Source organism: Schistocerca cancellata, chromosome 6 (genome assembly GCF_023864275.1).
Source record: "Schistocerca cancellata isolate TAMUIC-IGC-003103 chromosome 6, iqSchCanc2.1, whole genome shotgun sequence".
Lineage (NCBI taxonomy): Eukaryota > Metazoa > Arthropoda > Insecta > Orthoptera > Acrididae > Schistocerca > Schistocerca cancellata.
The window spans coordinates 293,929,707-293,957,002 of record NC_064631.1 but is presented as its reverse complement, the minus strand read 5'-3'; the positions used below and the strand labels follow the sequence as shown (position 1 = coordinate 293,957,002).

The 27,296-nt window shown below is 39.9% G+C and overlaps 1 protein-coding gene across 1 annotated transcript in view; it reads left to right on the top strand.

Annotated features, from left to right (window-relative positions):
- LOC126190681 (transcription initiation factor TFIID subunit 6) overlaps positions 1–27,296 on the top strand; it is a 137,348-nt gene that overhangs the window by 70,658 nt on the left and 39,394 nt on the right. Inside the window, exon 7 of the mRNA XM_049931139.1 lies at positions 25,908–26,142. Within this exon, the coding sequence (XP_049787096.1) occupies positions 25,908–26,142 (235 nt within the window). The remainder of the gene's footprint in view (positions 1–25,907; positions 26,143–27,296) is intronic.

The window sequence follows — 27,296 nt, the reverse complement described above, 5'->3', positions numbered from 1 at the left end:
ACATGTATGTCTTTACTTCGCAAGCCACTGTATGGTGTGTGGTGGAGGGTGCTCAGTGCACCAGTCTAATTTTTCTGCCTCACTGTTCCATTCTAGATGGCATATGGGAAGGATGATTGCATTTTCTTTTTGTATGACCCCAAAATCCTGTAATATTAACATTGTGGTCATAACAGAACATTTATATTTAAAAAAAAAGCAATATGTTTCTGACTTGTTTTGGAATGCCAGATCTCAAAAACTTTGTAAATAACTCTCTTTGCAGTACACAATGTCTTTCTTACAGTGACTTCCACTGCAGTTTGTTGGACATTTCTTTGACATTCTCATGATGACTAAACAAACCCATGACAAATTGTAAAGCTCTTCTTTAAATTTTTCTACACCAGCTGTGAACTTAATTTGGTAACGATCTCAGACTGATGAATAGGTCTCAAGAATAGAGTGAACAACCATTTTGTAACTAACCTCTTTCATCTACGAACAGTGTCATAGGTGTCGAGACTTTATCCAACAAGAACCTCATTAGTGCAAACTCGCTTAAGATGAACTCACAGTTGCAAAAAAAATATTGGCTCCGGATTTTTAAATAGTAATTTTTTTTTCTGAAATGCTTTCGAGAAATGTGACTACATAGCTAACTACCCATTGTTGACTTGTTTCTGTCATATTGTAGGCTGGCAGCTGTGATTATCACCTCAACAATCAGCATGTACAATACATTTAAATAAATTCAGTAATGTGTACACTAAAATTTAGAAATGTATTCAATCCCAGGTGTTCTTTTAGTCATAGCCATATTGAGTTAGAATACTAAACCAAAATCTACAAGCAGCAGCACGCAAAACATGGCAAAGAGGGAACAGACAGCTCTAAATATGCAGGTAAATCTTAAGATTCAGGTGAAGCATGGTACAAAGAAAACAGCAATTGCAGAATTGTTTGGAATCCCGAAGTCTACTTTATCTGTGATAATGAGGAATCAAGAAAAAATCATTAACACTGCTGTGTCATGTTCCAGAAACAAATCTAAACGACTTTGTAGCTCTAAGTGTGTTGGCATTGTGACATTACTGCTAGAATGGTTCAGTCATATGCATGAATCTGAAGTACCTTTAAGTGGCCCTGTGATTCAGTCAGAAGCAAATGAGATTGCCAGAACTATAGGCAACGAAGACTTCAAATGTTCAGCTGGTTGCTGTATCAGTTTCAAAAGAGACATTCAGTATCATCTGTACAAATTTGTGGTGAATCAAATAAAATTGATGAAGAAAGTGCAACCAGCTGATTGCATGAATTTGAGCAAGTGAGAGAAAAATATACTTCATGTGATGTGTTCAGTGTGGACAATCACTCCAATGGTGTGAAAAGGTGATAGGTGTCACAGTGGAGCACACAGCAAACGTGTAACTGTTGCCCTTATATGTAATGCAGACAGCAGTGAAAAGTTTTGTCCTTGAGTTATCGATAAGTCCGAGAATCTGTGTTGTTAAAAAAAAAAAAAATGGGCACTTTACCTTGCATCTACTCTCACCATAAGAAAGCTTGGATTGGTGGCACATCATTTTGCAAGTGGCTTCTTCGATTCAACAGTCTAATGGTTGCTCAAAACAGACATGTTCTTCTTACATTGATCAGATGTTCTGCCCATAACATACAGGATCTGAATCTAACCAACATAAAGATTCAGTTTTTGCCAGCAAATGTGACAAGTCACCTTCACCCCTTTGACAAAGGCATCATTTTTCTCATTAAGAGAGCTTATTGCAAGCGACTTCTAAGAGCTGCAGTGCGTGCTGCTGAAACAATACTGCAATCCCAAATTAGAATGTGCTTGATGCAATAAAAGCCACCACAGCATCCTGGAACTCCATGTTACCATTTCATATACAGAAGCGCTTTAACAGAGCCTGGAGACAAAGCAACACATAACATGTCCAGAAGTTAGACGATGGCACTTCACCTGCACGCATTACAAGATGCCACTTCACCTGATGAATGGGACAGTTCTGCAAGATGTTGCAAACCCTGGGATTAGTTTTGAGAAATTCATTAGTACAGACGAAAGTGTTGCTGTATGTGCTTCTGTGGAATCTGATGTGCCAAAAGCTGTGACCGAGGTGCAAGGAGAGTCATCGGAAGAAAATGAGCTGGAGGAGAATACAGATACCATTTCACCTACCCATCTGGAGATGTCTACAGCCATAGACAGTTTAGAACAATTTACTTCAGCATCCAAAGTCACTGCTGGGTTTATGGATGCTGTAGTTACAATTGATTGTGAAATTACAAGATATTTTCATTCCCGTAAATGTCAGCAAACCTTGCTTGAATTTTTTCCAAGAAAATAGTGTAAATTGAGAGTACTTGTACAATCACTTTATAGTGTCACAAAACTACAGTAATGTAAAGTGACTGATACTGTAATGTATTACACATTCTGTACCGCTGTTCACATATACATATTAAAATCTGTGTTATTCACTTAAAAGAATTTTTTTAACATGAATTCTTGATTTTTCGGTACCTGCAGTTTCATGTTAATGAGGCTATACTGTATGTTGTGATCAATAGTCACCCTATCACACTACTGTACCTTGTATTGGGAAACTGCTATGAAAACAGAAAGAACTGTATAGCATATTCAAAAGAACACAAACACTTGCTGACATAGAAAAACTTGAACAAAGTTCAAACAAGTGTAAGGACAGTTGTGTAAGAAAAACTCAGTGAATTTAAAAGCAAGATTTACTGAATTGTCAGAAAATCCTAAAAAGTTTTGGTTCTACTTAAAATCAGTCAGTTCAATAAAGCCATTTATCAAATGCTCTTTCGCAAATGGTATTGAACTGGAAGATGGTAAAATGCAGTCTGAAATACTAAATTCTGTTTTTGAAACTTTCACCAAATAAAGTCACAGCGTCATACCTACTAGATCACAGCAAGTGCCTATCCTTTCTGCATGCAGTTCACTCATCTGGAATGTGCAAGAGGGAGCAAGTATACTTAATATAGCTTGGCGGTAGTTGCCGAAGATGACTGACACTACCTTGCCTAATGACACAGCTGCTTGCATGTATACATGGACAGCATGTAGATGCACATAGGGTGCAAAGTTACTCAGTGCTCTTCTGAATGCCTCACTTTGCATTTTGGCTCTTCTGCATACCTTGATTTGTATTGTGGACATGCTAACTGCCATATTTCCTCGGTTAGTGTTTTCCTGCTGAAAGTGAGCGATGTCATTCTGTGTGGATATTGAATGATGGGAATCAAGTGCTGGCCACTAGGCTTCAGCAAGCGGGTGCTTCATTTCCTACATTCAGCCGTCATGCACAAATGCAAATTTAGAAATAAGCTTAGAATTGAAAACAGCTCATATTACTAGATAAAAGAAAGGCCACAGTATGAAGTGGGGTGCCTATTGGACTCTATGTTGATGTACTATATAACTGGCCCTATTCTAACGTCAGTGTACTGTAGTTAGTTTGAACAACATAGAACGCCACATCTCTCAGAGAAAAGTACAAAACTTGCCAATCAATTGGAAGGTTCATAAGACCAATGTGCAAAACTATAGACCAGTCTCACTGAAGTACACTTCTCATACAGTTATGGAACATATTTTGTTGTCACTGCTGTGAAGGAGTCAACATGGTTTCCATAAGCACCAAACATGAGATTCAGAAGTCAGTATATGATGGAGATGAAATTGATGCTGTGTTGCTTGGCTTCCAGAGAGCCTTTATCACAGACCAAATTTTTGCCAAGTAAACAAAATACATGCATAGGGAATTCTAAACGGACTTGTGATTATGTTGGAAATCCTAACAAACCAAACTTGTTATGCCATTCTTAATATGGTAGACATTCACAGAAGTAAAGGCAATGTGCTTTATATCTCATGGTTACATAAGAGGGCTGCTGCTGTTTGTAATGTACATAAGTGATTGGTGAATGTCAGTATTCCTTTAAGGTTGTTGCCTGTATTCCTTTAAGGTTGTTCACAAACAGTGCATATGTTTACAGGGACTTGATATTGCTAGAAATATGTTACAAAACAAGGAGTGGTGGGGGGGTGGGGGGGGGGGGGGACTTACAGATGATCAATAGCTGGTGCAAAGATGGCAGCTGACTCTAAATATGAACAAATATGATGCTTGTAAATATACAGAAATATCTGATCTCAGACTATCCATCAGTGATCAGTAACATCTTTCAGATGTCTGGGTGGGTCTGTCCAGAGGGAATTAAGATGTGGTCACACAGATCTAGCGACTGTGAAGGTTGCTGCCAGACTTAAAGAGTTTTTCAAAAAATCTTCACACATTAAAGAGATTGCTTACAGAACTCCCGTTTGAATATTTTTTGAGTGTTATTCGTTTGTGTGGGAACCTTACCAAGTTGCATTAACGAAAAAGATGGGAAAGATTCGAACATGAATTGCACTATTCGTCATGAATTTGTTTAGTCATCATATGTAACAGAGATATTGAACAAACTGTAGTGGAAGATGCTACAAGAAAGACATTTTATATTACAGACAGCCTTACTCACAAAATTTCATGGGCCTACATTCCAAAACAACAACATTGTACATCCTGCAACATACGTCTCGCGTAATGAGCACACTGCTAAACTTAATGAAAGGTTGGGTCCTACAGAGGGTTACTGACAGTTTTTCTTCCCACGTATTCTCCTTAAATGGAATAGGAAAGGGGGTTGGGAGGGTCAATACTGGTATACTCAGCAGTCTGACCAGTAAGCAGTATATTCTTTAGACATTAAAACAGTTGTCATTAGCAACATTCACTTGGCGACAGCAGTATCTCAGAGTTAGCATACTGTGGCTCTATTTATTTAGTAAACTGCTATGCCATAATCTTATGAGGCAGTATACAACAATTAAAAAAATATTCCCTGCACAAGAAGAAGCAGTTTTACTCATATGTGGCTACCTCCTTATGAATCTTTTCATTCATACATACATCCATCCATCCACCCATTCATTCATTCATTCATTCATTCATTCATTCAACTATCCAGTCATCACGTTCTGTGACTCCCATCAAGAAGGAGAACCTTCAGGGATGTGGAACAATTCAAGATACACATTAACATGAAGCAAAGTATCTACGAACTCAATCTATAAATCGGTCAAACTGTTCTCAAGTGATGATCTTTCAAACATGTGGCAATTGATTTTTATTTATGTAGATTAGTAGCTTAATATGTACTAGATTACAATGGTATTTTTCAAAGAAAATATTTTTATGTGTTTAAGTACAAAGTCCTATTTTATAGTACACGATTTTGTACGGGTAACACTAAGCATTTACAGTTGGATGACTTGTCTGGCATAATGTTGTCTGTTTATGGGCCACTGCATAGAGTTATGATTAAAATTCAGGGAATAGTGTTACGTAATTGTCATCACTTTCTCAAAATCACAACTACAGTTCCTTAGATTAGCCTGAACATACAGAAAGAAACCACACTGAGGGACTAATTTATATATGTATACAAGAATAGATTGTTAAGTAATACACTTTAGAACAAACACTGCTACTTCCTACGTAGCTAATTAAACCTTTAAATTCTGGAATCTCAATGTTCAAATAATTTGTAGGAAGGGTGGCTAATGAGACATGTTTTTAATTTTCTTTCGAATGAGTAGTGATTCAGAATTTCTTCTATTATGTTAGACAGAAGTTAGTTGAATGTCTTTCCTCCAGAATATATACAGTAACTTCAGTCTGAAGCCTGGACAATGGGGCAAAGCCTGCATAAAAATTATTCTGCCATCTTCCATTATGACTGTGTATGTCACAGTGCAGTTGAAACTCATTTGTATTATCAGCAATAAAGAACATAGAGGAGTAAATGTATCGAGGAGTGAGTACAAGAATTCCAAGATCCTTGAAAAAGGCTTCTGGAAGATATACAATTATCTATTTTTCACAATATTGGTACTAATCAGTTAGGTTGAACAAAAACATTTTATACTTTAAATGCAGTGCTCCATACAAAACAAGGAGTACAGATATGAGAAATGAGACGACACCCCCGTACTTTCAGTCAACACAATGGGAGATGCTTCTAAGGACATCAAACACTGGAATGTTACCGTGTTGGACCCCAAGGAATTTCACACACTGTAATTTGTTCACTGTATGACAATTAATGCCTACTTCTGGTGCTAAAAGCTCATTATTGCTTGTTTCATGAGATTAATACTTAAACAGTTATCTATGAACCATTTATAAGCATGTACAGCTTCTGTAAATGAAAGAAAGTAAGTTCAGGTACAGTGTCCCACTGTTCGTTAGGTTGTTATAGATGGGACGTAAGCTTTGACAGAGGAAGAATGGGGAAGTAATTGGCCATGCCCTTTGCAAGGAACCCTCCCAAACTTTATGTTATTTGATTTAGAGAACCATGGAAAACCTATATCTTTATGATCGGACAAAGGTTTGAGCTGCCATCTCCCCATTCCCCCACCCCCACCCAAAATGAAAGTCACATAATGAGTACAGCACCTTAGTACATGTATTTCCAGATGTGTTTCATCGTAAGTAAACCTGTTTACCACAAAACAAATTGTCTGTATAACACTAGAAGGAAAGATGATCTCCATTCTGTCATGATGCTTTTAGTGCTTATACAAAATGAGACAAAGTACATTGGTGCTAAAATATTTGTTTTACAGCCTAATATTGAATGCACAACAAATAATATCTCATTATTTAAAAATAACTTATGGAAGTGCCTGTTTGTCATTAGAATTGTATTCTGCTGAAGACCTCTTTTGTATAAATAAAATCTGTTATGTGACTCATCTGTACTCAGAATTCCAGAAGTTTTTTGTATTAATATTATAAAGTACTAAATAGAAATTTCAGTTGACTACAATACTGCATCAGTTGTATCGAACACCTTCTGTGACATATCCTGAGATGACAAAAGTCATGGGATACCTCATAATATTGTATCGGACCTCCTTTCGCCGGGCATAGTGGAGCAACTCAGTGTGGGACTCAATGAGTCATTAGAAATCCCCAGCAGAAATACTGAGACATGCTGTCGCTATTCATCCACAACCGCAAAAGTGTTGTTGTTGCAGGATTTTGTAGACGAACTGACCTCTCAGTTATGTCCCATAAATGTTTGACGCGATTTATATTGGGTGATCTGGGTGGCCAGACCATTCACTTGAACTGTCCAGAATGGTCTTCAAAACAATTGTGAACAATTATTGCCCAGTTACATGGCGCATTGTCATCCTTAAAAATTCAGTCATTGTTGGGAACATGACATCAATGAATGGCTGCAAATGGTCTCGAAGTGCCAGAATGCCCAAGGGACCCAGTACATTCCATGTAAACATAGCTCAAACCATTATGAAGACAACACCAGCTTGCGTAGTGCCTTCTTGACAACTTGGGTCCATGGCTTTGTGGGGTCTGTGACACACTTGAACTCTGCCATCAGCTCTTACCAGCTGAAATCAGGACTCATCTGACCAGGCTACGATTTCTAGTCATCTAGGGTCCAATTGATACGATCACAAGCCCAGGAGAAGTGTTGTAGGCAGTGTCATGCTGTTAGCAAAGGCACACGCTTCAGTTATCTTATGCTGTAGCCCATTAATGCCAAATTTTGCCACATTGTCGTAATGGATATGTCCGTCATACATCCCACATTGATTTCTATGGTTATTTAATGCAGTCCTGTTTGTCTGTTAGCACTTACACCTCTACTCAAACACTGCTGCTATCAGTCATTAAGTAAAGGCCATCGATCACTGCCTTGACTGTGGTGAGAGGTACCTTAAATTTGCTATTCTCAGCTTACTCCTGATGCTGTGGATCTCAGAATACTGAATTCCCTAACGATTTCCGAAGTGGAGTGTCCCATGCATTTAGCTCCAACTGCCACCCACATTCTAAGTCTGTTAATTCCCACGTGCAGCGGCCATAATTACATTGTAAACATTTTCAAATTCATCACCTGTTCATAAATGACAGCTCCGCCAATGCACTGCCCTTTTATACCTTGTGTACATGATACCAAGTGTGCATATTGCAATCCCATAACTTTTGTCACCTCAGTGATGTATTTTAATATAAGGAGGTAAAAGGAAAATAAAGTTGAACCTGCTACTCCTTGTGTATTATTATACTGTGCCATTATCATTGTTGTAATCATTATCATTTTTTGTCCTGTGTGTTGATATTTATATGTATTTTTACAAGAACATTTCTTGCGCATACAGATCTATGGATTACATAAACAGAAAATAAAAATATTATTTGATGATCTGGAACATTGAATGTGAGGTTTTCTGAAAGAATTAAGACACTTGAAGGTTCACTTTTAAAAACTGAACAAGATAAAATGAGGTTTTCTTTAATGAAGAGGAAAGAGGGATCCTGGAAATTAGATCAGCTGCAGTACAAATAGTAATTTAGGATAGTTGTTGGATAATAGTCTAGTTATACATGAGAAACATCTGGAGGGTGTTCATTTTTTTTTGTATATGCTGCCAGTTTAGAGATGGATGCACTATGGAAGATGGCAAAGAGCAAGGCAGTAAAACATGGTGGTGGTGGTGGTGGTGGTGGTGGCTAGTGTTTAACGTCCCGTCGACAACGAGGTCATTAGAGACGGAGCGCAAGCTCGGGTTAGGGAAGGATTGGGAAGGAAATTGGCCGTGCCCTTTCAAAGGAACCATCCCGGCATTTGCCTGAAATGATTTAGGCAAATCACGGAAAACCTAAATCAGGATGGCCGGAGACGGGATTGAACCGTCGTCCTCCCGAATGCGAATCCAGTGTGCTAACCACTGCGCCACCTCGCTCGGTAGTAAAACATGGCCATTAGATGTGCAGGAAGCTGTGCATAGCAAGGGTTGGCTGACAGTGAAACAGATTAGTATGAATTTTGATCATACTGTAGGGGATTGTGCTGATTTTTTTTCTGAATTGAAACAGCATTGGAGCATTTCAAAAAATGAGCATCCACTATGAGAAATCTAGTTATAATGTTCGCAATGACCAACGTAATGGTTGGGTTTGACAAGAACTTACTCATTGCTGGGTTCCAGTGGCGAATGAAAGTGCTTGCTTGTATGAGGTAGGTCATATAAGAGCACTCTGTATTGTTGTGTAGGGGGCACTATGTGGAGGTTCCTTCCTTCCTTCCTTCTTAAAAATCAACTGGAATGGAATGGATTTGGAGCCATGCAACAATATGCACCAACGAAGTTCACTAGATAGAATATCTCTTTCAAATCGTGTTTTCAGAACAACAGACACATAACAATCTCCTTAAAAAAACTAACTCATCATGAGGCATGACCTTTTCATTCCTGTGCAGGGCCACTCTTGTCCTCATGCTGTTCAGTAGAAGAAAACACAAATCGGGTTTGGAGTTGCATTGTATGTGCCAAACAACTAGACAGTGCTAACTCTACCTGCCGCATTGTGACAGCATGTTTATGCCCCATTCCGTTAGACAGCTTATATATACTGGCTGTCATAGCACCACTAGATATCACAGAGAGATTACAGCAGACATGGAATATACAAAACCATGCCAAAATTCAACCTGTTTGCTCTGCTGCAAACAAGCAGCAAGACAGTGAATTAAATCTTTGAGTCAGGGCATTGACACCACTACCACAATCAAAACTGCAAGGCTGCACATTTGGGTGACACTCAGGGGTGAATCCAGCCTCAAGAAAAGCTACTAGGAGGTGCAGAGGAGGAATGGGAGACATGGATGTTGTATCGGCCAAATCAAATGAATAATCGTGTGAAGCAAAGATATCATAATAAAATAGAGATTCCTGGAAATTGATAGCAGCAACATGTGACTGCAGCAAAATCCAAACGAGTGCCTGTCCAACAATTGCCCCTAGGGCCGACATGTTCAACTAGTGCCTAACAGTGGGGAAACACAATACGTACGATGTTACACAATACTGGGCTGAAATTATGTATCTATCTCTGTTATATAAACTTGTCAGTAAGTTTACTATAGTTGCAATCATGAATGATGGCAGTCAAGTTTAGGTTTGTTCTGCGCACTCATTTATTGAATTTTTATTTCATTTGCTGTGATTTGTCACTGCTGATGGTGGTGGTATGGGACAAATCCTGTACAAGCACACAAGAGACATAATTTGCAGTACACATACTTTCTTCAAACACAATACACATGTATGGGCTTACCACAAACATCACTTGGAACCGGCAGCAATGCAGTCCCCATCCGCTTCTCGAGCTACACGAACTGCCATAGTTTGTGTATTAGACTATACTTTATATTGTTTTATGACAATAATATGGAAAGGACATAGTGCTACTCTCCACAGTGAGGAGACAGTGAGTCACTGACAGGTGTAGTGAAAAAGAATGCTGGAAATATTTAAGCATTCAGACCAAGTCCTCCTTCAAAATTTAACACAAGCACAACACACACTCACACGCGGCCGTGTATAGTGAGTAGCAGTTTATCCTTTCCGTATTGTTGTTATTCCATCATGAACTTTCCATTGTTTTGTACCTTACTTGTTTAACTGTGTTAGTATACATATTTTATTTTTATGAGTTCGTGGCATGAAATAAATTAATGTGTTATTAACTGACATTTTTTAAAGGACTGTCCATGACTGTAGCTTGTGTATTGGGAGTTGTCATGCGTTCTGATGGACATTGGTTGGTAGTCATGCTCACTTTAGTATCCCCACCAGCAGACTTGAAGTTGGATGCAGATGAGCTGATGTGGATATTGAGGTGGAATAGTACAGAATGCTGTCACAGAAAGTGCAAGCAAAGTGTGGTTTGGGCAGAGCCACTGATTCAGGTGTTTATCAGTTGGCAGCAATAGTCCTGGCCCAGCAGTTCTTAAGTTGATTTTAACTATCTTGGATCAGTTCCTCACCTCACTCTGTACTCTGCTTTCCGTATACTGGTGATAGTTGTTTGCATGGGTCAAGTTTGTGTTAATCTCTGTGCTTCGTCTGTACATGGTGTATGACACTCTGCTCCCTTATAGGTTTAAGCACGTGTCTTGTTTCTTTCCGTCTTCCAGGGTTCAGCTCCTGGCTTATTGTCAAGCCACTGTTGGTTTGAGTAGTTTATATTTATGCTGGCAGTGACAGTTTGCAGCATTGTCACATCTTGTGGATACTAAAGTGGGGACACCAGACATTCTTAGGTGTGTGATGCCCTTTTCTCTCTCCCCCACCCCTCTAATGACATTAAATTGTGCTCACCATGGATCCAGCATTTTTGCAATGCTGGAAGGAGCCCTTGTGCCTCTTGGAACAGCAACAAAAGCTACAGCAGAAGCAGATGCATTCAGACAAATGCGAAATTGCTCTGTAAGCGTGCTGTGTAGACAGATGGCCAGGTGCTGACAAAGAAGTTTTTTTGCTCGACACTGTTTACCGGTTTCAGCGAGGCTACAGAAAGGTGGGAGAAATACTTACATCGGTACTTGCTTCAGTGCCAGGTAGGGCTTGTCATTGGTGCAGCTGATAAGGCTGCCTTGTTATTGTCCAGAAGTACAGGATTATACAAAATCGTACAGAATTTGAAACTCTCTACCAACTCTGAGAAGCTTATTTAGATGAGGTTTGTCAGTTGATGGCGCTGTGTTTTGGTCATCAAACCCATGCGACAGAGGCATGATAACATTTTAACCAACATCACAAGCACCTCTGGTAGTCGTATCCTGTATGGATCACTGATGTGCAAGGTCTCTCACACAAGTGTCGATTTGAGTGTCCGCATTGTGCTCCATCATATGGGGACTCGCTAATTAGGCTAACACCCAACACTGAGTTCCAGACTAGGGCTGACCTTCTTTAGTTGAAGTCACTAAAATTACTGAATCATATGAACTTATGCAGTGGCAAGGTCGTACTTTTTGAGAATTGGCAGGGGGAAAGTTAAATGTGTGTGGTAATAGCTCTTGATGGCCCATGTGGTGAGCCAGGCAGCCTTACCTTCCACTGAGTCACAGTGTTTTGATGTTTCTAGTGAAGTGACATCATGGCACTGCTCATCTTCACCTGCATTGGGCTCGGTGGGTATGCGTAATTGAGGCATCGTCATCCCCACACTCAACATTTTTTTTTTGGGTTTGTGGGTCGCTCTCTTGCCACAACTGTTCCTGCTCAGTGGGTGAGCTGGAGGTTCTATCCCGATTGTCACATGGTGCATGTTCAATAGGACTGCTCGCATGTTGAGGCTGTATGTGGGGTCTGCCACAAAGTAGGACATTTAGACGGCAAGCCGCATATGGTCATCAAATGTACTCATATTTTTTGTGGAATCGGGTTGTTTCCAGTGCACCAAAAGCATTACCCCAGCATATTCTGCTGTTTTTGATAGTGGATGGGCAACTAGTTTTGTTTCACAGGATGTATATGCCCTAGGACTTGCAGGAAAAACCCAGGAATTTTTTTCATCCAGGAGAAAACCAGGAGGACCCTTTTAAAATTCTGAGAATTTTTCATTGTTTTAGTTTTCAGTTAATTTTTTGTAATTTTGACTAATAAAAACTGAAATCTTACTAATAATTCTATTTTAGCCCAGAAATAAAACATAATGAGAGAAAAACACCGAAATAAAACTAAGGTGCAAAGAAAATACACCATTTACAATAACCAAACACAGTGGATATGCAAGCATCTGTCAACAGAAAATGTGTCAAAAGCTGTAGGATCAAGACTAGGCAGTACTTTGTAGCAACAAACTGCTTTCAATGAGCATGATGTCACAACTTTTAAATTTTTAACAGGTCGTGGGAAAATATTGCGGATGGAGGATTAAGAAGCATTAGTTTCATTCTAAATTTCCTTTTACACAAGATGAATTATGTTATACGTGAGAATGTGCAATGAATTTCTTAATTCACAGAGTCTCTGACTCTCATTCACAACTTAACACTGAGGACCTGCCACTTAGAAAAATTTCGGGCCCAAAAGCCCGGACAGTTATGTCGTTATTTAAAATTTTGCAGGCAAATTTGTGTTTGATACATCGTAAAGGATAACAAATGCAAAAAAGACCAATATGTAGTTAATATGTACATTAATTTAAATCATTAACTTTTCTTATTTGTGTGTTCTACTATTTAACAGTGATGCTATTGGCTGATTACATCACATGTCCTGTACTCTGAATATCTGTTGTCATTGGCTGGTGAGATCACATGACATGAGCTATGATAGCTGAGAAAATCACATCGCAAACTCGATTTCAGTGCTTCAGAAACTAAAGTAATGTGTTTGGTGGAATTCGTATTTATACTTTTGTAATACGAAAATATGCTGTGTACATGTTGCTGCGAGTCATAGATCTTTCCAAAACACTTTTTCCTAAAGTGCCTGGAAGTTCTATGCCAGATGTAAAACCTTTACCATTCAAAGGATTGATAAGTTTTACAGTTCAGGGAAAGTATGCTCTCACTTAACATGGAAAAAGTGTTTTTTTGATGCGGGGAAAAGAGTCTTTTCGCCAGGAGAAATATGTGTTTCCACCTGGGAAAAAATTTACTTTTAACCAGTAAAAACCCCGGGAATTTTTTTCCCCTTGTCCACATATACACCCTGTTTCAGGCAGACACAGAAGCAATGGACAACCTAATTAAGTTAGATACATACAGGTTCTTGATATGTACAGGCTCTAGGGCTGCCCTGTGTTGTCACAATCACTAAGTCAAGTTGTGTCTTACAGTAAACAGTGTATTCCTTGGAGGAGGCAATTCTCAGTCTCTGCACATTATGTTATTGTTGTGGTCTTCAGTCCAGAGACTGGTTTGATGCAGCTCCCCATGCTACTCTATCCTGTGCAAGCTTCATCATCTCCCAGTACCTACTGCAGCCTACATCCTTCTGAATCTGCTTAGTGTATTTATCTCTTTGTCTCCCTCAATGATTTTTACCCTCCACGCTGCCCTCCAATACTAAATTGGTGATCCCTTGATGCCTCAGAACATGCCCTACCAACTGACCCCTTCTTCTAGTCAAGCTGTGCCACAAACTCCTCTTCTCCCCAGTTCTATTCAAAACCTCCTCATTAGTTATGTGATCTACCCATCTAATCTTCAGCATTCTTCTGTAGCACCACATTTCGAAAGCTTCTATTCTCTTCTTGTCTAAACTATTTATCGTCCACGTTTCACTTCCATACGTGACTACACTCCATACAAATACTTTCAGAAACAACTTCTTGACTCTTAAATCTATACTCGATGTTAACAAACTTCTCTTCTTCAGAAACGCTTTCCTTGCCATTGCTAGTCTATATTTTATATCCTCTCTACTTCGACCATAATCAGTTATTTTGCTCCCCAAATATCAAAACTCCTTTACTACTTTAAGAGTCTCATTTCCTAATCTAATTCCCGCAGCATCACCCGATTTAATTCGACTACATTCCATTATCCTCATTTTGCTTTTGTTGTTGTTCATTTTATATCCTCCTTTCAAGACACTGTCCATTCTGTTCAGCTGCTCTTCCAGGTCCTTTGCTGTCTCTGACAGAATTACAATGTTATCAGTGAACCTCAAAGTTTTTATTTCTTCTCTTTGGATTTTAATTTGTACTCCGAATTTTTCTTTTGTTTCCTTTACTGCTTGCTCAATATACAGATTGAATAACATCAGGGATAGGCTACAACCCTGTCTCACTCCCTTCCCAACCACTGCTTCCCTTTCATGCCCCTCGACTCTTATAACTGCAATCTGGTTTCTGTACAAATTGTAAATAACCTTTCGCTCTCCGTATTTTACCCCTGCCAACTTCAGAATTTGAAAGAGAGTATTCCAGTCAACATTGTCAAAAGCTTTCTCTAAGTCTACAAATGCTAGAAACATAGATTTGCCTTTCCTTAATCTGTTTTCTGAGATAAGTCATCGGGTCAGTATTGCCTCACGTGTTCCAACATTTCTATGGAATCGAAACTGATGTTCCCCGAGGTCGGCTTCTACCAGTTTTTCCATTTGTCTTCAAGAATTCATGTTAGTATTTTGCAGCCGTGGCTTATTAAACTGATAGTTCGGTAATTTTTACATCTGTCAACACCTGCTTTCTTTGGGATTGGAATTATTATATTCTTCTTTAGGTCTGAGGATATTTAGCCTGTCTCATACATCTAGCTCACTAGATGGTAGAGTTTTGTTAGGCCTGGCTCTCCCAAGGCTGTCAGTAGTTCTAATGGAATGTTGTCTACTCCCGGGAACTTGTCTCGACTTAGGTCTTTCAGTGCTCTGTCAAACTCTTCACGCAGTATCATATCTCCTATTTCATGTTCATCTACATTCTCTTCCCATGTATAATATTGTCCTCAAGAATATCACCCTTATATAGACCCTCTATATACTCCTTCCACCTTTCTGCTTTCCCTTCTTTGCTTAGAACTGGATTTCCATCAGAGCTCTTGATATTCATGCAAGTGGTCCTCTTTTCTCCAAAGGTCTCTTTAATTTTCCTGTAGGCAATATCTATCTTACTCCTAGTGACATGCGCCTCTACATCCTTACATTTGTCCTCTAGCTGTCCCTGCTGAGCCATTTTGCACTTCCTGTCGATCTCATTTTTGAGATGTTTGTATTCCATTTTGCCTGCTTCATTTACTGCATTTTTATATTGTCTCCCTTCATCAATTAAATTCCATACCTCTTCTGTTACCCAAGGATTTCTATTAGTCTTTGTCTTTTTACCTATTTCATCCTTTGCTACCTTCACTATTTCGTCTCTCAAATCTACCCATTCTTCCTCTACTGCATTTCTTTCTGCCATTCTTGTGAATCATTCCCTAATGCTCCCTGAATCTCTCTACAACCTCTGGTTTCTTTCAGTTTATCCAGGTCCCATCTTCTCAAATTTGCACCTTTTTGCAGTTTCTTCAGTTTTAATCTACAGTTCATAACCAATAGATTGTGGGCAGAGTCCACATCTGCCCCTGGAAGTGTCTTACAATTTAAAACCTGGCTCCTAAATCTCTGTTTTACCATTATATAATCTATCTGATACCTTCTAGTATCTCCAGGATTCTTCCATGTATACCACCTTCTTTTATGATTCTTGAACCAAGTGATCCCTATGATTAATTTATGCTCTGTGCAAAATTCTACCAGGCAGCTTCCTTTTTCATTCCTTTCTCCATTCCATATTCACCTACGTTTCCTTCTCTTCCTTTTCCTACTATATAGTTCCAGTCACCCATGACCATTAAATTTTCGTCTCCCTTCACTACCTGAATAATTTATTTTATCTCATCATACATTTCATCAATCCCTTCTTCATCTGCAGAGCTAGTTGGCATATAAACTTGTACTACTGTGGTAGGCGTGGACTTCGTATCTATCTTGGCCACAATAATGTGTTCACTATGCTGTTTGTAGTAGCTTACCCACATTCCTATTTTCCTATTCATTACTAAACCTACGCCTGCATTACCCCTATTTGATTTTGTGTTTATACCCCTGTGTTCACCTGACCAGAAGTCTTGTTCCCTGCCACCGAACTTCACTAATTCCCACTATATCTAACTTTAACCGATCCATTTCCATTTTTAAATTTTCTAACCCACCTGCCCAGTTAAGGGATCTGACATTCCACGCAGCAATCCGTAGAACGCCAGTTTTTTTTTTTTCCTGATAACAATGTCCTGAGTAGTCCCCGCCCGGAGATCCAAATGGGGGACTATTTTACCATCGGAATATTTTACCCAAGAGGACGCCATCATAATTTAACCATACAGTAAAAGCTGCATGCCCTCGGTAAAAATTACGGCTCTAGTTTCCCCTTGCTTTCAGCCGTTCGCAGTACCAGCACAGCAAGGCCGTTTTGGTTAGTGTTACAAGGCCAGATCAGTCAGTCATCCAGACTGTTGCCTCTGCATCTACTGAAAAGACTGCTGCCCCTCTTCAGGAACCACGCATTTATCTGGCCTCTCAACAGATACCCCTCCATTGTGGTTGCACCTACGATACGGCTATCTGTATCGCTGAGGCACGCAAGCCTCCCCACCAACGGCAAGATCCATGGTTCATGGAGGGGGGGCGGGGGGGCTGCACGTTATAAGAAACCAACATTTTGTTGTTCCTGTCCCATTCCCTTTGCCTTGTGTGATAAGGTCATGGTCAAATTGCAGCATTGGCAGGACCTTAAAGTTGTTTCTCCTACTTCATCGAATCATGGGGCCAACCATTTGGTGGTGATTCAGAAACCAAACAGCACTGTGTGGCTATGTGGTGAATTTAGACGTACGATCAATGCGCAATGTATCACAGATCATATCAAGTTCCATGCCCAGAGACGTTTTTGGTGAAGTTGCCAGGGGGCCAGTGTTTTTCATGCATTTCTTGGGCAATATGTACCTGCAGTTGCTATTGGACGCAACTTCTTCAAATTTGTTGGTACTTTGGGTTTCATCAGTTGAACTGCTTGCCTTTTGGAAGCTTATCTGAGAATTTATCAATGATATCTGGAGCAGTTGATTCAGGACATTGCCTATTGTGAAAACTACCTTAATGTTGTATACTTGTTGCTTAAACTACCTTGATGATGTCCGGGTGACAGGCCCTACACAATAGGGGTGTTTACAAAATTTGCAGGCGGTTTTCCACTGCCTTCTGGAAAAGACCTTCGTTGCAAGCTGACAAAGTGCAGTGTCCCTCCCTCTCCCACCCCCCACCCCAACCCCAACCCCTGCCCTCCCATGAAGATGCATCTTTTGGGACATGTACTTAGCAAAGATGGTCTCAACCCTATGGATAAGAGTTTCAAAGCCAAAATCTTGAAGGAGGTCCGTACAAATTTGCCACCCTGTCATCAGCTTCGCCAAAAGAGCATCAAATCTGTGTGGTCTGCATCCTGTCAACATGCCTTTCCAGTCTCTCAAGCAGTGTATGTGTTCTGCTCCTTGTTTGGCTTCCTTCATACTGGTAAATAGTTAACTCTGGCCCCTGATGCATTCCCGTATGGTACTAGTGCCATCCTGTCCCATCAAAATGAAGATGGTAATGAGCAACCCATCACTTATGCATCAAAGATGCATTCTGTGGTGCAGTATAACTACCCACAGGTGGAAAAGGAAGTCCGGGCTATGATTTACTTCATTGAAAAGTTTCACATTTTACAGAGGTGGACCCTCTTCTCCAGTAATTATGGATAAGGCACTCATTACTGCTCCACTGCCCAGCAAACTGATGCAGATGTACTGTTGAAGTTGCCGACTGGTCCAAATCCAGAGTTCATTCGACAGGAGGCTCTAGTTATTGCTTTAATGACACCTTGCAGCAAACATTGCTGAATTTTCCTCTGCCAGCAAGGGAGGTTGTGGTTGCCACAGCAACTTTTCTGGAAAATCGTTTCAGCTTTCCAGACGGGTTGGCTCGAGCATGGTCCTTTGGGAGCAGTTTCATTGTGGAATATGTTTTTCTGCTGCAGATTGGTTCAGTGTTGTGTAGGGCCCCTCTTGCTTGCCATGGAGATGCCAAGCTGTCGAGTGATTGTCCCTCCGGTGTTTCATCCTTGCATACTCCAGTTGCAGCGTAAGTCACACTGGATTACATCTTGCTTGAAGCCTTCGGTACGGTGTCTTCTACTGGCTGGTGATCTATTGCAATATTGAGCACCTTGTACAGGCTTGCATGGCATTTGCACAGGATCAAGCTGCGCCACCATGTCAGTTTTCTCCACCATGTCAGTTTTCTCCTTGGCTAGTTCTGGAACAGCCTCAGGACAGGGTGAACAGCAGTTGTGCAGGTTTCTTTTTGGGTAGCATGTGGTTGCTGGTGCTCGATGCATTGTAAATTTTCCGTTGTTGACAGACTATCCTGCATCTTGACAGTCATTGTTCACGTGGTGGTCATTTTTGCTGTCGAGGGCTCTCCTCAGACGCTCGTCTCTGATAACAGTTGCCAATTCATGTCTCAAGAGTTTGTAGATCTTCGTGTACGCAGTGGTACACAGCATCTCACCACTACTCCATTTCACCCACTGTGCAAGTGAGGTGTTTCGCATGGACATTTAAAACTCCAGTGAGAAAGTGCATGTCTGTCTCATCCCGTGACTGTATACTGCATAGTTTTCTTGCCACTTACTGAGTGATGACAATTAACAGGCACAGTCTGGTGGAACATTTATGTGAAAGCTGCCACAGGTCTTTTGGATTTGGTACACACGAGTTACATTCCCTGGATGTAATGGTGGCCCACAAAGGTCAGCATTTGTTTCTGGTGGATGTTGATTGGGAACAGTGGACCTCTCATACAAATTACTCACACTCGTGTCCTGTAGTGCCACGCTGTCACGATCTCTGAGCTGGTGGGGCGATGGGGTCAGTCGTGGCATTGGCCCAGTGGAAGGCTCTGAATTGCGACACCATGCACACCTCCTTACATGTCTTCCACCGTCCTACCTTTGACAGAGAGCTAGGGCAGTGGCAGGCATTACTCCCGTGACTGCTGATGTGGAGCCCATGGAATTTTACCTGCCCTCTGTCCTCTTCCCCAATCCCCAGTGGTTGAGTGTCTATCCCCACCAATGCTGGTGGACCAACAGTCACCCCAGTATCCACAATCTTCTGCCCATCTGCCAGAGCTAGCTGCATCGGCGTTGCCTCCTTCAGTGATTGAAGTACAGCTGATGAATATCCCGCCCATACTGATTATGTGACAATGTTTGCAGAAAAAGCAGCAAGGCTATTTTTGGTCCTGCATGGCCTTTTTTTATTGGGGGGGGGGGGGGTTATTTAGTATATCCCCGCCAGCAGAAATTGAGATGTATGCAGATGAGCTGACATGGTTATCAAAGCAAAATACTACAGAAGGCTGTCTGGATGGCATGTGGCATGAACAGAACCACTGACGCAGGTGTTTAGCTGTCAGTGGTGAAAGCCCAGTTCGTTGTCTCACGCCATGCTCTGTTTTTCAAATGCTAGTGATACGTTGTTCACAATGGTTGAGATTGTATTTATTTCCATGCTTCATCCCTACATGGTGTTCAGACACTCTACTTTCCCATAGATTGACTCATATGTCAAGTTTTGTTCTGTCTTCAGGACTTTCAGCTTATTGTTGAACCACCATTGGTTCATATAGTTTACATTCATGTCGACAGTTATTGTTTGCAGTGTTATCACACCTCGTACAAATACTAAACCCACCTGCAGCGTGTGCAGCACAGCTGGTATGTGATACAGCTCTTTTGCAGCTCTGCCTCTGCTGGGGCAGTATAAGCCTATGACAGGACTCGAGCAGTTTTTACATGTCCATCCTTTTAATTGGAGGTCTTGGGGACCACAGCAGTTCACTATTGTAAGAAAATGAAACCTTAGCTCCCTGTTTTGGCACTTCAATGTACCATTTCAGGCCTTGCTGAGGGGGTTATCATGATTCACATATATGTTGCATTAGTGGCCAACATACCTGGTTTATGCAGACTATCTGTAACTGTGATGTCAGCACTCCAGCCATCAACTGGAGCAGGGTGTGCTGGATGGATGGATTGGACAAGTGGTGCACCTGGTGCTTCCACAGGATAGGGCTCCTGTGACAAGAGGTTGGGAGTGGGGGTGGCATAGAGATGGACCAGGATGTTGTGTAGTTGTGCAGTCAGCAGAATACCATTTTAGGAGGGCTCAAAAGATTTTCGGTAGTACATCCTTAACAAAGAGGCATGATAATTCATAATCAAACCCTGATGAAGGATATTGTTCAGATATTGGGGCATTCATTTGCACCTGATAATGGGAAATGGTGGGAGGATTAGGGGTTCGTGGAGATATTGCATGGAAGATCCGTTTGCGAACTAGGTTTGGCTGGGGGGTGGGAGTAGTGCCTGACTGTGAAGGCCTTAGTGAGGCCTTCAGCATACTGAGAAAAGTAATTCTCGTCACTTCAGATATGCAATCCACTGATGGCCGGTCTATATGGGAGGAATTTTCTGGTGTGGAAGGGGTGACGGCTGTCAAAATAAGGTACTGTTGATGGTTAACAGTTTTAATATCGACACAGTTGTGAATGGAGCCATCAGGAAAGTCATAGGTCAACATCCAGGAAAATGGCATGTTGTCTGATGAGGACCAGCTGAAGTGAATGGGAGAGAATGTGTTGAGGTTGTGGAGGAGTGATGATAGGATATCATGACCCTGAGTGCAGATCATGAAGATATCATCAATATACCTGAACCAGACAAGGGGTTTGGGGTTTTGAGAGGCTATAAAGATTTCCTTTAGATGACCAATAAAAAAATTGGCTTAGACAGGTGCCAAGCGGGTGACCACAGCTGTGCCACAGGTTTGTTTGTATAACAATGAAGCCCTGACATAATATTGTAGCTAATTACTATGCTCCATTGAAGGAATCACTGCTCGTGCTGACCAGCCAATTGCCTGAGCGTAGCCTCTCATATCAAAGATATTAATCACTTTCTTCACCAACTCTCAACCAGCACCTCATTATTACTCTATTTCCTACTCCTCACTGTTAATGCTACCTGCCTATACACCAATATCCCTCATGCCAATGAACTTGCTGCTTTCGAACACTACCTCTCCTAATATCCTTCTGTCTCAAGTTTAAGGGTCATCTAGAGAAAATCTTCCCAGCCTACCGAAACCCGAATCTTGCCTGGTGCAGGTTCATTGATGGTATCTCCATTATCTGGACTCAGGGCCAAGATAGCCTATCCTCATTCCTCCACAACCTCAACACCTTGTCTCCCAACTGCTTTACTCGATTCTCCTCAAACCAACCTTCCACCTTGCAGCATGTTGACCTATACCTATTTAATGGCTCCATCCACACCTCTGTCTGCATTAAAGCCACTAACCACCAACAGTACCTTTATTTTGACAGCTTTCACCCCTTCTACAACAAAAATTGCTCCCTTATAGCCTTGCCATCCATGGTTGGCATATCTGTGACAAGAATTCCTTTTCCCAATATGCTGAAGGTATAGTCACGTATAATCATTAATACCTTCACAGACAGGCATTACGCGCTCTCCCTGCCCCTCACACATCCCTAATCATCGCACAATACCCAATAATCAGCTGCAAAGGAGCGTTCCTTTGTCATCCAATATCACCTGGGAGTGGAGCAACTGCAAAATATCTGGCACCAGCGTGCTTTGATTAACTATCATCATGCCCAGAAATGAGACATCGTACCCAGCCACTCCTAAAATGGTATTCTGGCACCCATTCAACCACACAAGATCTTGGCCCATCCGTATGCCAGACCTGCTGCCAACCCCTTGCCACAGAGATCCTGTGGAAGATTGAGGTTCAAGACCTCATGATTCATTCTCCCGGACTGATGCCTGGAGAGCAGAAATTCATAACAGGAATCAGCATTACCACTATCTTTCGAGCTCTTGTTCTTATATTCTATCAAAAGTACACAAATTCACACATACATTCACACAGACACACAAATGCATACTCCCACGGTCATGGCAAGACTTTCTTGTGACAAATAAATATTACCACAGTCACTTGACATCTTCTTGCTTTCCTAGATGACCCTTCACATAGCATCAACATACAGGTGGCCCAGTGATAAGACATGTGACTTGTATTTGGGGGAATGGTAGTTTAAGTCCACATCAGGCCATACAGATTTAGGTTTTTAATCGTTTTGCTAAATTGTTTAAGACAGATTACAAGATAATTCCCTTAAGAAGGATACAACCAATATCCTTTACCGTCCATCCCCAATCCAAGCTTGTACTTCTTCTTTAATGAACTCATTGTCAACAAGACATTAGAGTTTAATGTTCATTTCTTTGCACAGTACATCAATCTTTCAGTCCACATTCTTGATTTCAAAGCTGGAGTCTATAAGCCTGATAAAGTCATTCACTATAACACATTCCTCAAACATTATTCTGGTACAGTGCTGTGTCTCCATCCAAATACAATATCAGTCTCATTAGTAACTTAATGTGAAATATCTCTATTCATCATTTGGAAGAAATTGGTAAAAGAGTTACATATAGTTTTTCTCATTTCTTCCGCCGTATTGCAGAATTGGTCTCTCTCTTCTCATAAGCAGCTACCCAATTGATGAAGTAGGGAAAGAAACAAAAATTAAAAGAAAAATGAAAAAAGCCACATAATCTGTACCAAATGTATCAGTTTCATTTGCTGTGCTATAAGCTCTGTTTTCCCCATTTTCAAAGGATGTGTTTCTCGCTGCTGCTCTCACAGAAAAATAATTTTATCAAAAATGAGCTCTTAGTCATAATATAAATGTTGTGCACCTCTTCAGTGCTTAATATTCAGTGATCTGCCTTCAGACCAGATGTTGATCATTATTTTGAAGTAAGCTGCATCAAACTGCACATCACATGTAAAATTTATTGAAGTTATTACTTAGCTGATTATCTTATTGTGCTCTGTAGGGCATGATGCTGGTTGCGGATCCCATCCTCGTAGGAAGAAATATTAAATGATGAAAGCATTGTGATATTCAGATGGCTTCCAAAGATTGTTGACTGAAATAAAGTTTCTAAATTTTGAAATAGGTATTTTCAGCAATATTTCACAGTCTGAACTAGTAACACAAAATACATCTGCCTTCAGCAGTTCTAAAGAAGCACAATAGCTCTATTTACAATGACACTCCCATCAAGACTGAGCACAACAAACAAGAGATATAACATATAACTCATTCTTTACTCAGATCTGTTTCTTGCAATGCTTGCACCATGTGCACTCTGTAATGTCACAATGCTGATTTCTGTGCAGCCCTCAGACAGGTGCCATATGAAATGCCTGTCTCCTGGCTCAGTCGCCAAGATTTCCTTGGAGAGTTCTCCAAGCATCGTTGAACACTATCAATAATCTGTGCACTTAGTTATGGTCTATGTTTACCTGTATCACTGTTTAGTACACCTGTTGTCACCAGCTTCCTTAAGTCTATAAAACTGCTGCCTTTTGTCAGAACATCAGACACATTTAAGTCTCTCTGGAATGCCCAGCCGCTTCAGTCCGGAACCATGTGGCTGCTACAGTTGCAGGTTTGAATCCTGCCTCAGGCATGGATGTGTGTGTGATATCCTTAGGTTAGTTAGGTTTAAGTAGTTCTAAATCTAGGGGACTGATGACCTAAGATGTTAAGTCCCATAGTACTTAGAGCCATTTGAACCATTTGAATGCCCATTGTGTTATAACCGACGAGTTTGTTTTCCAGTATGTTTTCACAATAAAAACCCATTCTCAAAGTGTGCACTGCATGTTTCTGCCAGCTAAAGACTGGAAACGAATACTAATTTGCTCATTATTGTCATGGGGACAAACTACACACTCAAAGACTTCACAAACCACAACTAACAAGGCTACGAATGAACTAAAACTAATTGAGCAAGTGCAGCATTATATCGGACAAAGGACATAGTGTGCAGAACCAACAATCAACTTGTCAACAGTGGGTGGTGCTTCTGATTCTCCCTGAGCTATTGAGATCATTAAAACAATTTTCGCCTTTCTACAAGCTTTCAGAGGGAAATTATGATCCATTGAAGTAGTTCAGGTTTAATGGATTGCCCTGTATCATTGCCTTGATGGCATTTCAATAGAGATAGTGTTACAAAACACAAATAATGGCCAGATGGATTTCAAAATACCTTTACCTCATACCCCTGGTGTTCGAATTACTCAAGTCGTTGATGATCACATCAGATGCAGGAACTGATTCTTATCGCTTATCCTGTTATCACTGTTTGACTGTTTAAAAGGAATGAGAAACATTCATTGACAGTCAGTGAAAATCTCGCAGCAGCCTCATAAACATGAGCTGTCTGATGATGAAAGTTCCAAAAGTATTGCGACTTTTTGTTTTTCTGTTAAACTGGTACTTACCTCAATACTGGGCTATGGGGAGGGGGGTACTTTATACCCCATTTTGAAAATATTGTAATGTAATTAATCAGTTCCTTTATATTTTAAATATTTATTGTTTCTAATGAATTCTTATACCATATTCCATTTATGTTTTAAATTTTTCAGTTAAACTTAACCAAAAAATGTAGGTTTCAGTAGTAGGTGTCCCTTTCCCCATTGAATATCATATTCAATACTTCCAGGTTGAGGACCTTACATACACATCAATATTTCTTTAAGAAGTTTGTTGAGAATAAAAGTCAACAACAAGTGGTTGTCATAAAGTCAGTACAAGTTATTGGAAGTGCATTGATATTGCTAAGAGTGTACTAAAAGGTATTTTCAGGTTCTGGAGCCTACTTGCACATCAGTATCTGTTTAAAAAGTATGCTGTTAATAAAATTCAATAACAATTAATGAATTCCAATTTAGTAAAAAAAATCTTTAGGGTGGACATAAAGTACACCCCCCCTTCTCCCCAGTTATGTGCATCATGGAAAGTGCCTTGGTATTACTAGGGTTAAATATAAGAGAGATGGATGAAATATTTGTCTTTTTTTTTTTTTTTTTTTTTTTTCTTTCCCTTACAGTATTTCTTTCTGACACAATACTATTACTGCCACATTGCATTCGTAACTTATGCATATTTTAATATTAGGACACTACCATTAGTAAAAAAAAACTTATTTTTCATTGCCACGCACTTTTCTGTAGTGTCCCACTTGCCAAATGTACTCCACTTTTATATAATATATTTTCTAACATCCTACATTTCTCGTCTCCCTGAATTGAAAAAGAAAAGCCTACTTTCAAATTCTCAATATTTATTCTACTTTCTGTCATACTTAATAAAATTTGCCACTCCAGTAAGTACAGTTTTCCCCCAAAAGTTTCATTTTTTGTTTTTTAATTTGCATTTACTATGTCAACTTTATAAATAGAAGTTATGTCTTTATTGTCAATGATCAGAAGCAATCTGTATTTTGTTGCAGTTACATGAGCTGATTCCTTCAGTAGCGACATGCATTGTCAGCAAACAGCTGTGTATGCGGCCAGAGCTTGATAACCATTGGGCTCTCAGAGACTTTGCGTCACGATTAATGGCACAAATCTGTAAAAATTTCAATACGTCAACCAACAATGTGCAAACTCGTGTCACTCGTATGTTCAGCACAGCTCTGCGGAATGAGAAGACTCAACTGTCTTCATTATATGGAGCCATTGAAGGTTTGGACCAGACACATAAAGTATATTTTTCAAACAGTCAGGCTTATGTGTTTGTTTTCAGATAACACATCATAAAAATGTTTCTCATAAGTTCTCATTACATTACATCATTTTTTTCAATTTCTCATTATTGTTTTGTTTGTCAAGCAACATGCTTTAATAAGGAGAGAGTGTTTTGAGTTGCATGAAAACCACTTTTCTGAAATGTATGAAAAAACTACCTTATGACTATGTCTTTGGATAATTCCTCTAAAAGTGATATGCTTTTTTACCTAACAATGTATTTGATCATTAGATCATTTATATTTCACATGCACTTGAGAAAGTCTTTGAGCTCTTGTATGCAGAATGCTCTTCCCTGCAGACAGATGTTCCACAGTCTGTTGAAAACCAGGAGCTTAAAACAAGTGAGAGTAAACATAGGCTGCCTGACTGTTGCAATGTGTGAATTTCCCACCCACCTTTTTCATTGATTTGAGTCCCAAAGTGCAATAATGATAGTATGTCTTAAAACTAGTACAACAGTAATATTGTGGTTAAAGCCTTGCATTTACACACCAGAAACATTATATGTTTTGGCTTATGGTTTGTAAGTCTCAGATAAATTTTTGGTAAATAGTTGGTACAAGCACAGTGAGAAACCTAATAATAATCAGGATGTATCACTTACCTGTGTAGCAGATGGTCATACTGAATCCAATGTTAAACAAAAATTATGGTTGTTGCCTGCATGCTCTCAGATTGCACTGCTTTCAGTTTTTGAAATTTCCTACTATCATTCTCTCTCAAAATGTTTTGTATTGAAACTCCTTTTATTTTATTTTCATCAAAATACAGTATTATCACATGCAAATGGCCCCAACTATGAGCAAACCGTAATCATTCTTTCCTTCAAAGTACATACACTTCTCTCATAGGCGATTTTTTTTTTTAATCGGATTATTACTTCTCACATTCTTTATAAGTAAAGAAAGAATTAACAGATTTCTCATCTTTTGGGAGACCAGCTTACTCAGTTCAAATCACATACGTTGTCATAGTTTGAACAAAACGCTTTGTGAAACTAATGAAAAGGAAATAATATAATAAATGCCTCTTTTCACTTAACCTTTAACTTTGATCCACACTGAAATGACAAACATTGTCTGTGGGGC